Here is a 14,607-nt window from a genome sequence, read left to right on the forward strand (position 1 = left end):
ATAAGAACCAGAGCCAGTGAAAGGAAAGTAAGGGACAATTCAGAACGGGAAGGTGCATGCAACCACTGTTTGCTACAGCAATGAGCTGTCGGAGCAGCTCACACCATTTGCTGGAACTGCACTCAGAAGCAGTTAGTGTCAGACTTTCCAAGATCATAGCCTCTTGTACTGACAGTTGAGTCAAAGACTTTCTTCCTTGTGAAGAGAATAAATTAAACATGGCATCATAAAAGTGTGCAATGCTATTTTTAGAGACTTGAACTATGTTTAAACAGCTACCAAGTCAAAATTACTATTCTGTTTAGCCAGCTGTCAATTTGCATGGACTCTGCCTTTAACATTTGCCTATTACATTAGCCCAAGTAAACCCAGTCACAACCTTTTTGGAGGCAAGTGTCAGGGAAAGTGCAGTCCCTCCCTGAAGACATTACAATCAGTCTACCCCAAAAAACTCACAGTCAGTTCAAGGTATTGTCCAGTAGGTAGTTACAATATTATTTGGGAACTCCTTTAGATATTAAGGGCTTCCAGGAAAAACAAACAAACAAAACCTAGACAAACAACAGCAAGAAAAACCCAACCAGCCAAACAAAACAAAACCAAAACCCCCCACAAAATAAAACAAACAAACAAAAACCCCAAACCAACCAAACAAATAATAAGAAAAAGCCAAACCCCCTGCATATATATAATTTGCTGTACTTCAAATACTCAGAATAGTTCATAGAATATTTTAGAAATAGTGAGGCTGACACACAGGAAATATCTTCTCTGAAATGTATCTGAAGTTCTAGGCTCAGACCCAGATCAGTTCTACATTAGAATTCAGTGACAGGCAGTTCTAGCATTTTCCTTTGATCTGTTTCTGACATACATACCTTACACGATATAGTGAAAAACTGAAAAGAATGCCAAGATACAATAGGACAATTGTGAAGACTCAAGAAAACACTGGTCATTGAAGAAAAGTTTCATTAAGTGATTTTTTGCATGGAGCCTCTGATGTCTGAGTGTGGTACGACATACCTATTTGTAAGGATGTTGTAAGCCATCTATTGATAAGCCTCATTTAAATCCTCCCAGTGATGGCAAATACACCATGCTAGATCATTAGTTTCAGTGATCAGCCATCTCATTAATACAACTGTACAGATTACCTCCGAATCTCCTTGTCACTAAGTCCTAGATATTTTATCTTTTTATAGCATCTCTACATTTAGAGACCTTATTATCAAAAATCATTATTCCCTGTGAGGAGTTGGAACTGAAATGTGAAGGGCAAAACAGAAAACAACAGGACAGGTACCCAAGTTCAACCTTGTATCCTGAGAAGTACCAGTTACAGCCACGAGAAGAGATTCCTCGATGGAAAACCTGTAGGCTACATGTACCTCAGCAGCCCTTTTTTAAACACTAATTTAGACCACTCGGGTTGACATGTCCTTTGGAAATAAACTGTTTAAAGCATTAATTGTTTCCTCTGCTGTGATTAATCAGACAGATTGTGCACTGTTACAGTGAAGTTCTACCTGCTGGGGGCTCATGAGGAGGGAAACTGTTCAAGCTTTAGCACTTTTTTCATTTATCCCACTTGATAGAGTGTATCACAGCATAATGTAGATTTTGGTAAGTTAAAGGAGTCATTGCAATTTTATCAAATAAAAACTTTAAAAGTTATAAATCAAATTAGTTAGAGTCAGCTGTATTCTAGACACTGGATCAACCTTGAATCACAAATTTGGCAGAACAGTAGACAGGTATCCAAACTGACAAAGTTCAATTTCCTCTTTAAATGCCTGCAGAGTTATCTTTTCTTACTTTCAATTGCTGATCTTCTTTTGCACTCTGGTGTCAAATAGCATCTTTGGAATAAGAGATTAAAACAACAGGAAAATGCCGGTAAATCTCCATAGCCCTTAACAATCACAGTGCTTCAGGAAGATAAGTACCCTAAAAAAAAGAAATCTTAATTCTTACTTGACAGTTCTCAGTTTTCTTTATTTCTTTTCTGGAATGGTCACCATTTAATGAGCAATTATGTACAATATTTACTTGAACAGTAAAGTGATCTCAGTGACTTTAATGCAAGCATAATTCTAAGGGCTGCTCTATAAAACAGAGAAAGTACTTCACCTCAGGATAATGTTACAGAGAGAACTTCAGTCAGCAGGTCTAAATTTAAAAACAGTGCTCTTACAAGATCTAACAGCTTGCAAATTTATGATCAGATCCAGCATCTCTTTTTCAGACCTGTTCACTGTACAGAATTCAAATGGTGTAATAATACAATACATTTTAGCAGAGGCTGTAAAAATTAACTATAAAATAACGCACAGAATATATCAGCTCTATCTTCAGTAGTTTCACCTAAGCATTTGACAGGATAAGATGGGAGAGTAGATTCATACACTTTAGGTACCTCCTTACCACTCTAAATACAAAACTACTTTATCCTCTTTATTTCTTCCCCCATTATTTTTCTTTGTGAATACAGTTTTTACTATTCCAGTACAAAAAGTGGATTTGATGCAACTATGTTTTTCTACTAAGTAATATATTGTGTTGATATTTTATGTGTTACTGTATTGAAATACATATCTATATTTCCAGTAATAAAAAGGAAATATAAGGCTAGTCAGGAAATAAGTCATGTTTTCCTCTTAGCTGATTATAGTTTACAGTAAAATTAAACCAATGACATCAATAGTTACTCTGTATAAAAGACTTGTGCATGAGAGGGCTCCCACTTGTGCATCTACCTTCACCACACAGCTTGCGGAACCAGTTTACAAAGTGGACAGAGCTATGCCAATATCAGTGATGGACATGACAATACAAAATACATTCTGTTATTTCAAGGCAACAAAGGTAAGTTTGAGTCATAAGAGGGGAGCCATAGAAAATAAAATCTGTGATAAGCTGCTTGAATAGCCCTGCATATCTGAGCCAGACCCTAGCAGAAGTCAAAGCTCCTGAGCATGACTTGGCATCTATCACTGATACAAGACCATGAGCCAAGAGGACTACCAGAAAGGTCTAATGTACCACGTGTCCTGATTTCTTTTATTTGGTTTTTGATGTTAAAATTGGTGCAGTCATGATAGTTTAAGGGCACAGGCAGGGGAGAGTTTGTGGGTGCAGATACTATCTTTATCAGGAAAAAAAAGGTATATTTGGAAAAAGAAACTCCTTTTCAGATACAACCTTTGTGGGAGGGAAGACCTTCTTCAGGACAAAGCGGTTGTGCATTCAAAAGTATTCCTACTGTTTTCAGTTATGCTAAGGGGTCTTATAAACGGTATTGTCAATAAAGTTTGTCTTTTCTTACTAAGATATTAGGAATATTGTTGGTACCAAAGGCCTTAGAGCTTACTGGCAACAGAATGTCCTATCATATGCCACCTGTCAACTCAAGTCTTTGAAGCCCATTTTTGTCTTAAGAGAACATAAAATCCATCGCAGATTTTATGTACATGGGTTGAGCATGTATTTCAAGATGTGTATGTGTACCTAGGTCTATACAAGCACCTTTTGAAATGGCAGCACTTCATTGAGTGAGAGGATCGGAACAAAGGATAAAAAGAGCCAACACAAAAGAAATGTGCCTGTAAATCCTTGAAGCTGGAGTTGAAAAAAATGTTTTAGTTAATGCTCATTCTTGACTTCATGGTGCACCAAACAAAATCTGTTTTGGGGGCAGGTAAAAGTTAGTTGAATATTCATTAGTTTAATGAAAGCGTTTCTCCTCTAAAAATCAATAGACTAGGATGAATTGCAAAGGCAGTTGGAGTAAAAGATTTACCAAGGGAAAGTGATTTGAAAAGTGCAATAAGAAAGGAAAGATTCAAAATTCCTTTCCATCTTTTTTAAACACTTTTTTTTTTCCAATGGAAGAAGACCATTAACAACTTTGTTACTTTAATGGGACCAGATACAAATTAGGCAAGTGAGCTATCTCCTAACTCTATCATCATTCATCTCAGCCTTTTTCCATACTACACCCTTCCAGAGGAGCTGAGGGTCATCTCACTGTGAGAAAACTTGATATACACATCAGACCCATGCATTTAAAATCAGCTGCAAAAATATATATGACTATTTTATTGCTGATGTGTTTGTTTACTAGTCAGAAATACCAGCTCCTCAGTAAATCAGATTGTATGTTGATATAGCAAAAAAAATAATATATATATACTGGGTTAAAGCACATTATAATTTAGATCTGTCAAACTGTCTGGATTTAGTAGAATATTTTTTCTGTATGTAATTTCCTGTTATATGGTTACTACAAAGCTGCAATTAGCCCAGTTGCTTGTCTTCATCCTATAGTTTTTACTTTATGACTCAGGAATGCTGATTGGTTAATGTATTTTAATTTTTTCTCTTTGACTGTACTCTGAAGGAAAGACAAAAATAACCCCTTATCAAGAACCTAGTGTCTGTCTAATTCTCTTTAATAGCAAGGTTAGTAGTTAAGGACCAATATTCTCTCCTTTGATGTCAATCTCTTCCTAATTTGCATGTGTAAAGTTTGTATGGGGTCATAGAAATCAGGAAATTCAATGTATTAAGTGTATACAAAGTGCTAAAGATTTATAAAGAAAGAATAGTTACAGGTCAGGCTTTATTTTGCATTGACTTTTTTTGGGCATAATTTCTACCTATTACAAAGAAATTATATTAAATTTTGCATTAATATCTATTTTTAGTTTTTAATATGAATGTTTCTCTTCGGAATTTTTCTTTTAATAGGCTGTTCATTTTTCTACATACCACATATAGTATGTTATGTTCTAAAATGGTATGGTGGAATGTGGAGAATTTTGTTTTGGGGAAATAATAAATTCCTTTGGCTCTGTACAAAAGGTTTTATTCATCCCTCAGGTGCATGATCATTATCTGTGTCTATCTTGACTTCTCTCTTAATTTAAACAAGAGCCACCCACTGTAAATTGTCTTTTTTTTTGCTTACAGACATGTGCAACTTGTGGATGTACAAACTCTTATAGTAAAAAATGTACTATGATTTCAGTTTCTTAAAAAAATTATGAAGGGTTAATTCACTCATGAATTAAAATTAACAGTGATTCCAATATCAAATGCTTTTTCTTTGCTGTCAGGGTGAAACAAAGTCTATCCTGAGAGGAAAACATGAATTTATCAAAGTTTCTAGGTAAGTTATTGAAGCTATGCCAGCATATCATGTATGCCAGAGTGTCACACTGGAGCATTATGCATGCTTAAGGGACATTCATCATGTATTCTCAGCTGCTGAATACAGATAATTATGCAATGCTTCTCAACAAAATATTTATTTTTATATCTCTTGGAAGCTCATCTCCCCATCACATAAGCTCATGAAATGGTGCCTCTGATCAGGAATGATACTTACGGAAAAAAAAGTGATCAAACCTCTGACAAAGGTCTTTTTAATGCACAACATTTTACTAAAAATCATAGTACACAGACAAATGATTCTCAAACATGCACACAGGCTACTACATTTCTTTACTCTATAGTGCAACCACTGCATTAACTTTAAAAGCTGTGCTAAAACTCAACATCTTACAGCTACATGGATGTTCCCTTTCCAATCCACTTGCGCATTAGCACCCAAGTGAGCGTCTTTGGTTGGGCCCTTGCACTGTCCTTGTATTCTCACTTTCTACAGCTCTCTGCTACAGACAGCGAGCCTAGCTCTCCATCTATCCTTGTATCCTTTCCTTAGGGGAACCGGTGCAGCATGCAGCTAGAATGAAAATAAAATTTTGCATCTCTTCCCTGTTCCTCCTGAGGTAAACACCAACTTCTTTCTACTGACCTGTGACAAAAGGCAGAGGTCAGAAGGACAATATTCTCTGAGCTGGAGTCCATTTGTGCAGCATGTTAAATGCCATTAGGTCTCATTGACTTCTCCAGTCTTTTCCCAAGACATTTGTCATTTGCAGCAGAAATCCATATTTAACAACTATGTAAATGTTATTACAGTATTTCTTGAGATATACTGACGAAAAGTAGATACACTGAAGAACATTATTAACAGTACTGAATTAGGAAACCATTTCGTGTTGTCTAATGGAAAGCATTTACATATAGCTATATTACAGTGCACACTACTGTACAGAGCATTACTGCATTACCCAGCCTTGCTTAACATATCAGGCACGGAATTATTTTGGCCACAATATCCAGTAAGAACTAGTGACTTTGGAGTGCTACATGCAAGACACTTCAGACAGACATGTCTTCCAGAAAGCATTAAATCTCTGCCATTAACACACATTTTGGAGGACTGAAATGGACATCCAAACATTGCAACCCAACAGACTAGTCTTTTAGAAAACTTTGGCTTTCATGAACACTGATGTAATTCAGGATTAATGCCATTGAGCTAAAAAGATTACAATAACAAAAGAGCTACATGAGATTGGACTTAGCCCTCCAAAGTCTGAAATCTCCAATATACATTATTTAAAGAGAAAGAACTTCAGCATTTGGAAAATGGGGCCTATTGAAAAGCACAAAACCTCTAAAATGTTATTTCAATGCCAGAAAAGTAATAGTTTAAAAAGCCATGACAAAAATGCCAAAAGGAACAGACAGAAGGAAGCCAGAAATGCTGACATGTTCACTTCCGTCCTGTCCGTGAGATGGGTGACACATGCAGCTCCGCCCACAACTCTGCCTGTTAATTGACAGTCCCTGTGACACGAGTGTCATCTCACAAAATGGAAATATGGGCATAAGCAGGACTTAAAATAAGGTTCTTAACTAGAAAAAAATACTAAGTCAGAAACATGCACCTTATGATAATACCTACATTTAGCTGTGACTTTGTACCCGCCCAGTGGAGGGTCATGGCCTTCCACAGCATCAAATCCCGCTGACACGAGGACAATCTCTGGTTCAAACTCATTGGCAGCTGGCATGATCACAGTCCTGTAGAATGAAAAAACACAACCTGTTAAAGATTTAAAGAACTTCTCTATTCGTGATATAAATAGCAAGAGTCTTGAAAATACAGAACACGGGATTTTGTGCATCAAAACCATATTTTCTTTTAATTAAATCAGTCTTCATGATAGCTGTCCAAAACCAAACAAAGTTCAGGGCTTCAATTAATTTCTTTCTGTGATTTAGAAAAAGAAAATGCAGGTACATGTGAAAGCCTCTAGTATCACACACACATCTGTGCTCATTTTATCCTGCTGCCTATAAAAAGTTGCCTCTTCCAGGGAAGTGACTAATGGTTTGCAGAGAGCTCTCAAAGCCTGAGTGGAAACCCAGACTGCTCCAGTTAGTGTGAACTTGGTGTAAATTTGAACTATAAATTTCTTTTGGGAAAATGTTTGCTTTCCAAACTTTTTTTTTTTTTTGCTTCTTCTTAACATTTTTAAATGTTTGTCAAGGTGGGGGGTGACTCTAGCAAAGGAAAAACATGAATTTCCTTTAATCAAATCCAGACGATTTTGTCAAGCCCTTCCAAGGTCAAGCATAACAGGAATGTGACAACCACAAACTAGTGACAGCAACCCCTGCTGGTGTCAGGAAGATAATTCAGTCCTTTACAGTCACAAAGATTCCACTTTTTTAACCCCTTCCTTGACAAACTTCCATGGGGATATTTTTTGCTCTTCTCCAAACTCAAAACATTAAAGATGTGTTGAAGGAGAAGACCCTACATTCTGCATTTGCAGTTGCCTTCTTTCATGCTGACTTTCAGAAGGGAAGGTGTAATTATGGCTTTTACACTAGTACAACAAATGCTGAGCCTATAATGACTGCACTACTTCAGCGGGACATCACTAACATTAAAGGGCAAAGATACAAATGAATATTCTATTGCAAATATATTAACTCAAGGAAAGCCCCAATTGGTCTACACTGGTCAAAATCTGAAAATCAGTTTTGCACATGTGTAATAGTATTTATTGTAGTTCCATATTTATTATTATTTAATCAACTTATGTCAAAGAGATTATATATTTGTTGAAAGATTAAAGTGTTCTGTGGCAAGCAATACTCCATATTAATAGGATTTTGACAACTCTTCAGGTTTTTCTTTAGTTTAGTTTCCGATACGTGTTTCAGAAACTTTATTTTGCTCTGATTTCCTTGATGGCACCTTTAATATTTGGAAAGTGTTCTTTTTACTTGTTAGTCAGAGAAAGGGATAGTTCAGGCTGAGTGAAAAGTATTTGTCAGCATTTCAATGAATATAGTTTTACAATGAATATAGTTTTACATTTTTCTGGTGATTTCACTGAAGTTGCATCACAAACGTCGGTCAGCAAAGTGATGTAATTTGTGAAATATTCCTTTTTTTTTACATGTCATTAGTAGGCCTCTGCTGAAGCATGGATTATAGTATTGAGCATTGCACTTCAAGAAGGACCTAGACCAACTTGAGCGAACAAAAGGAAAGAAAAAAATTCTTAAAAAAATTGACTTTAGTGGATAAAAAGATAAAATTATAATTACTTGATTCACATAACATGAGGGCAAACATTATAAAAGTCCATTAATATATATGTGGTTGTTGAAAGAGAAAAGAAATAATTTGTTCTGCATTTCCACTGTGGATAGTTACATGTCCACATGAAGCAGTTGCAGTAGGAAAGCTGTAGTTCAGACACTTGAAAAGCTTTTTAATAATAAGTATAGATCATTATTTAAATAAAATAGAAAATAATTTAAATAACGTAGATAATAATTTAAATAAAATGTTTAATAAAATTGGAGTCTCCAATTATTTGAGTTTTGTATAATAGGTAAAACAAGTATCCATCAAGCTTGCTACAGATTCAAGTTGACATGGCCTTGAGGCAGGAGGTCAGATTACTTCTCTTCTAGGTCTTTTTCCTATAGTTCCATGATGTATAAACTATATAACACACAAAGTACACATATGAGTAATTATATTAGACATTACAATGACTGGACATTTTTGTAGGCTAATCTCCACAAAGTTAGGGAACAATATCAGGAATAAAGATCTCCTATGCAACGACACCTTGTCTTTCTTATGTACTTACCTTCTGATGCTCTAACTATATATTTATTGTCTGAAGCAATACATAGTTCCCAAACTTATCCATGTCTGCAACATATGTGACACGGATCCTAATTAGTGATGAGGTCAGTGACTCATATGAATTCTTGATCTGTCCCCATAGCACCATATATCTTATACAGTAAAAGAAGTAGGGATTCTATGGAGAACTCTCCCTTTCTACAGCCACTTGAGCTTTTGCCCTCCTCCTCTCCATTCACATTTCCTCGAATTAAGTCAGGCTCCATTTTTTATTTCTTTATGTCAAATAAAGTGGCAGCACCATGGAGTAAAGTATAGACAATGCTCAGGATTCAGGAGTGTGTTCAGTGTACAGAGAGGCTCTGGAAACTCATGTTGCTGAGCACTAACAAACTTATCCAGAGAGTCTTATAATTTGGAACACTGGAAAATCTACCACACTTCTACCACATTTCAAGACCTTGCTCAAAAGCATAAAGATGTCAGCACATTTTTTTTAATAACTTGGGTAAAACAATGTATTTTACCCTTAAGCTTGTTTTTAGAAGCAGCAAAAATTGTTTAGCCACAGTTTATTTGAAATTATTGTCAAATACATATGTCTGACATGAATACTGCCAACCACACTGTGTAACATTAGTAAAATTATTAAATACTGAAAGAAAGGTCTTTCAACACAAAGTACCAGGAATAGCTATTAACACCATCTTTAATAGTACAGAACAGGAAATAGTAGCATATTCATAAATCCATACAGAAATGATATATAGAAATCTCAGCTAAAGGAAGGAGAACGCTATAAGGATAAGAACTGGAGGTGGGATTTATAATTCACTGTTCTGTTACTGATTTCAATATTACCTGAATTCACTAAAATAAGACCTAAGAGGGTCTTTCTGAAAGAAAGAATTTTTTTCTTTCAAAAATTTAGACAATGTCTGTTAAATCTCACCAGAAGAACAGCACCCTACTTTTGCTATAATGCTGTCTCAGAAATTATGACAGAACTCTGCTGCTGCTGCTCTGCATACGATTTACCAGAAGAGGTAACCTATGTGCCCACAAGACCTGTGTCATTAATTCCTCTTTCATCCTGCATAATATTGAGGGACCTGGAATATCAGAGCTCATCCATCTTACGTTGTTCTTGATTTAACACTGAACAGAATATCTAAGGACTTTCAAATAAAAGACATTATGAAAAATTTATTAATTTTACTGGGATAGCAAGCTTGACTCTTTTCTAAAACATCTCAGGGTGTCTGTGGTTCTTGTTACAGCAGTAAAGACTACTATTTAGTCTTTCAAAAATATGACAGCCATGAGTGTCTCAAACGCAGTGAGGACCATATAGACATCTAGTTCCTAAATCTCTAATCGACTCTTCCTCTGCATTAACCAGCAGGCATTTAAGGTTGCTTCTCTTGTGAATAACTACTATAAGATCTCTACACAGACAACAGTGGCTTAATGTCTGAAAAATATCATAGCATTGTGTTTTGGACTTTGTGCAGGTAAGACTTCTCTAATCTTTGTCTTGCCTTGGCAGGAATTCCTTTGTGGCACAAAACATGTGCAAATTCCTTCACAAAAGCAACAGATACTTTTCTATCTTATGAAGTGTTAGAAGAAATCATACACATACATTTTTAAATATAGGCTAAATTTTACCAGGACATAAATAAAACCTTTTGTCATTTGCCACCTCTCAGCCTTCAGCATCTTCATTATCTCTGAATAACTTTAGAAAAATCTTTTGAGGTTGGCAGCTGTAAAGAAAGCATACACAGATGACTGAATTCTATACCTGGTTTTTTTGTTTGGTTTGGTTTGGTTTTTTCTACCCAAAAGCAATGTGAAACTCACTTTTGCCTCATAAACAATCTTCTCCTACCTCAGGAGAGTGAGGACAGTGTAACAGACAGAGACAGATCCTGACCCTTCACTGTCTCTTGAAAGTAAAGAATCATCAACACTTTATCTTGCTCCTTTCCCATCTCAACTATGCTCTGGAGGGCACAGCAAGATGTAAGAATGAGAGATCATCCACACACTGCCTTCTTAGGAACTGAATAAAAGTAGCACTTGCCTTCTCAATTGCCCAAGAACAGAATTCTCTGAATCAGATCATAATGGAAGATATGTTTTGTTTTTTTTTTTTAAGGGGAAAAAAAAAAAACAGACAACTAGCATTGGTCATACACTAATAAGTATTCATGTTAACCTTCCCAAATTCCTCAGACCAACCTTATGCTCAGAAGTCAGACTGCAGCTGGCAGGATTTGTTATGGTGCAAGGGTTCAAAACGCTTCTCATCAGAAATCTTTGCAAGGGTGCATAGGCAGCCTGCACTGCACTCAAACCTAGGTAGGAACAGTTATTATCTTATCTGCAGTAGGAATAAGAAATATGATTTGGCTTCTGGTCAGAGGTCACCAGACAGGTATGGAGTGGGAGCTGGCACACTATGCCCTTCCTGTTTGAGGCCAGTTGAGCTGTAGGGGTTATCAGCAGACAGAAGTTAAAGCTAGGCTACTTCTCCAACAAAATGAGTAATTTTTGTCAGAAGAGAAGTGAATTTTATTCTTCCACTATGACTCACACTATCCTCTACATCCTTCTCCAAAGAAAATAAAACACATAAAAGAGATATTTATTCTCTGTGATCCCATATTATATAGAAGCATAAATATTTGCTATACCATATTCACCTAATGATGACAGCAGAGTTACAGAGACATCTTGCCTGGCTGACTGTTTCTTTCTTTTCTCTCACATTTTCATTAATAAACATGTCAAAGCCTGAAAGCTTGAGCAGCTGGATCACAGAAGTTATTTGTCTGTGCTAAAACTTGCAGTTACAATGAAACTGTGTCCTCCAGCCCAAGGTAGTGCAGATCCTCCTTAAGTCTGATTGTGCTGGGAACCGAGCATGTGTCTGGGAAGCTGAAAAGATCCTTTTTTTGTCCCACTTAAGAAGATTTCCCCAAAGAATTAATATGTTCCATTTGGGTATGCTGCTCTCTGCAGAGAAGCCAAGGGATGGCTTCCAGTTGGGTGTAGTCCTAGAGAAAACATCAGGCATGTGATCCTCCCCCCGCACCAATCCGAACATCAGATGCAAGACATTAAAGAGATTCTACCAAGGGACTCTGTTCCTTTTATTCTTCCATTCTATTTTTGTACATTTAAAGCACATGGTTAGGATTCTCTCAAACATTTGTTCTCCCAGAAGAGATTGCAGAGAAGTACCCAATTCAGAAATGACTCTGCAAGTACTATCACACAGAGCTGGAAATCTCCAAAGAAATGCAAATAGCTACATTTTTTTTTTTTTTCTGTGTTGGTAATTTAAAAAGGAAATGAGCAGGAATACCAGCCCAGGACAGTAATTTATGTAACCAAGAAAAAAATCTGCACTGTTCTAAAACTGCAGATTGAAATGACTTAGTAACATAAATTATTTGCTCTTTGCCTAAAATCCTCCAGTGTTTTCATCCAGTGATCTCAAAGTACTTTCAGAACATTAATAAATGGAAAGGCTCATATCTTCAGCTGGTATAAATCAGTATAGATGTTTCTGATTGCATAGTTCTCTAAAGCAAGCATTTCTTGTACCCACTTCACAGATGAATCAGCTAAAACTAAAAGCTGGTAAAAGACTTGAATAAATTACTGGAAAAACCTTGAAAGAAAATGCAGAAGACTCTAAGTCCACTGCTTCAACTGTTAGAAAACACTATAAAAGCACTGTTATTTATTCAGTTATACTAGATCTATATTTTGCAAGAAATATATATACAATGCATTAGTGCTATTGGAGTGAAAGGGGTTTGCCACCAAATGGAGACCCAGTCTCTTGTTTGAAAGAATGTAGGTCTACCTACAGTTTCTCAGCTTCACATCCTGCTGATAAAATATTGTTCTAAACAATCACTATATTGTCCTGCCTTAAAATTAAGCAAGTTTAACTATGATGCTGAATGTACCCTGATATGAATAGATCAGAAAGTATCTAAAAGGTTGCCCCAATAGGTATGTGGAACTTATGGTATCTATTATTTTTATGTGTTGTTTGCACATATGTTTTAATGTAACACAATATCAAGCAATGTCTATCCTCACAGAAACCTACATGACATTTCTGCATAAATATTAGATACTTTTTTTCTCCGTATTAATTGAGTTTAAACTAGTGTCTCTTGCTAAAATTTTGGGTTACCTTCATGACATTTCTTTATGTCAGTTCTACCATCAGCCCAAGTTTACCAAGGCCAAACCTGAGAAATTTGCCCCAAAACTCCTTTCTGCTCTGACCATCAGCTTTGCCCTGGACTTATCCTCCAAGGTATGCCTAAATCTTGCAGATTTTATCTGTATGAGCTTCTAAGTTCTACTTTTTATGTAAGTTTTATCTTTATATCCTTCCTTTTTATATCTTTTCTTTTATCCTTATAGGTTTTCTTTTTATATCTTTTTATAATTTTATTTCTTCTCTTTTTTTTGTAAGCACAGTCAATATTCTTGTCTTTACTTCTATTTTATAGTTACCTTATTTGCTTTCTGGAGGTAAAAAATATATTATTTTATTCTTCAAGGGGCAAAAGGTGCCACATCAATACAAAATCCTCACTACTGTAAATCATGGTCATTTCACTGGGATTTGCACATGGTATTAAATTTAAGCACATGCTTTAAGTGTTTAAAGAGCCAAGATTTTCCAGAGATGCACCCAAGTTAGTATTTTCAAATGTTATAATTGTAGCAGTATCTAAGTGCCACTGAATGAAAAGTTTTAGAAACAACAACAACTTTGCCTTTTTTTTTTTTTTTAAGACATTTTCAGAGTCTAAGACAATTATCTGTGGGTTCTTTTTAAAATGAATAAGTATTTTGGCATCCTACATGAAAGTTCCTAAATTCTATTACAACTGGAATTGCAACACACTAAGCACTCAAAAAGCATAAGAAATATTCACTGCAATATCTGCTGATCCTTCCATTTTTATCATTATTTACAAAAGTGATTTCAATGTAATTATAAGGATTCTTCTACATATGACCTACATAAAAAAAAAAAATAACAAACAAGAAAAGTATGAGAAAAATAGGATTTTGTGGTGTTCAGAATTAACTTTAAAATTAATAGCATTGTCAAGCAAAATTATCAGGCTTCTAGAAACATGGGTAAATGCCTATACACACACATAATGCACATTCACATCCCTATTCAGAACTCAGTAAATTTCAAAGAACAGTTGCATCAGGTAAAGGCATTGGCTAAAAATTATGGTAAGTTTGCTCAAAGGCTGTGGGTCTAAGTATCTCTCAAATGGTCATAAATTGAATGAAGAGGTTGACTTGGAATGATCAAAGACTTCCAGCTGTTTAGTACGCAAATATAAAGCCTTCCATGGGAATATACACCAAGATAGCACATGCAATAGCAGGATATCTCCTTACAGATCATTTTTACCCTGAAGAGTGACTTATTAAAAAATCTGCATTTTCTATTAAATGTTTCTCTGTCTTTTTAGAGCCTTATCTGTGGAAGCACAGGTATGATGAAAGAA

The 14,607-nt window shown here is 35.7% G+C and overlaps 1 protein-coding gene across 2 annotated transcripts in view; it reads right to left on the reverse strand.

Annotated features, from left to right (window-relative positions):
* Positions 1 to 14,607, reverse strand: part of HDAC9 (histone deacetylase 9) — a gene marked incomplete at its 3' end in the record, with an annotated part of 428,033 nt that overhangs the window by 49,750 nt on the left and 363,676 nt on the right. For both annotated transcript variants that reach the window (XM_082043859.1, XM_082043855.1), the window contains one exon: positions 6,821 to 6,939. In XM_082043859.1, the coding sequence (XP_081899985.1) occupies positions 6,821 to 6,939 (119 nt within the window). The remainder of the gene's footprint in view (positions 1 to 6,820; positions 6,940 to 14,607) is intronic.

The sequence above is a fragment of the Streptopelia decaocto genome (genome assembly GCF_964273445.1).
Source record: "Streptopelia decaocto genome assembly, chromosome: 2".
NCBI lineage: Eukaryota > Metazoa > Chordata > Aves > Columbiformes > Columbidae > Streptopelia > Streptopelia decaocto.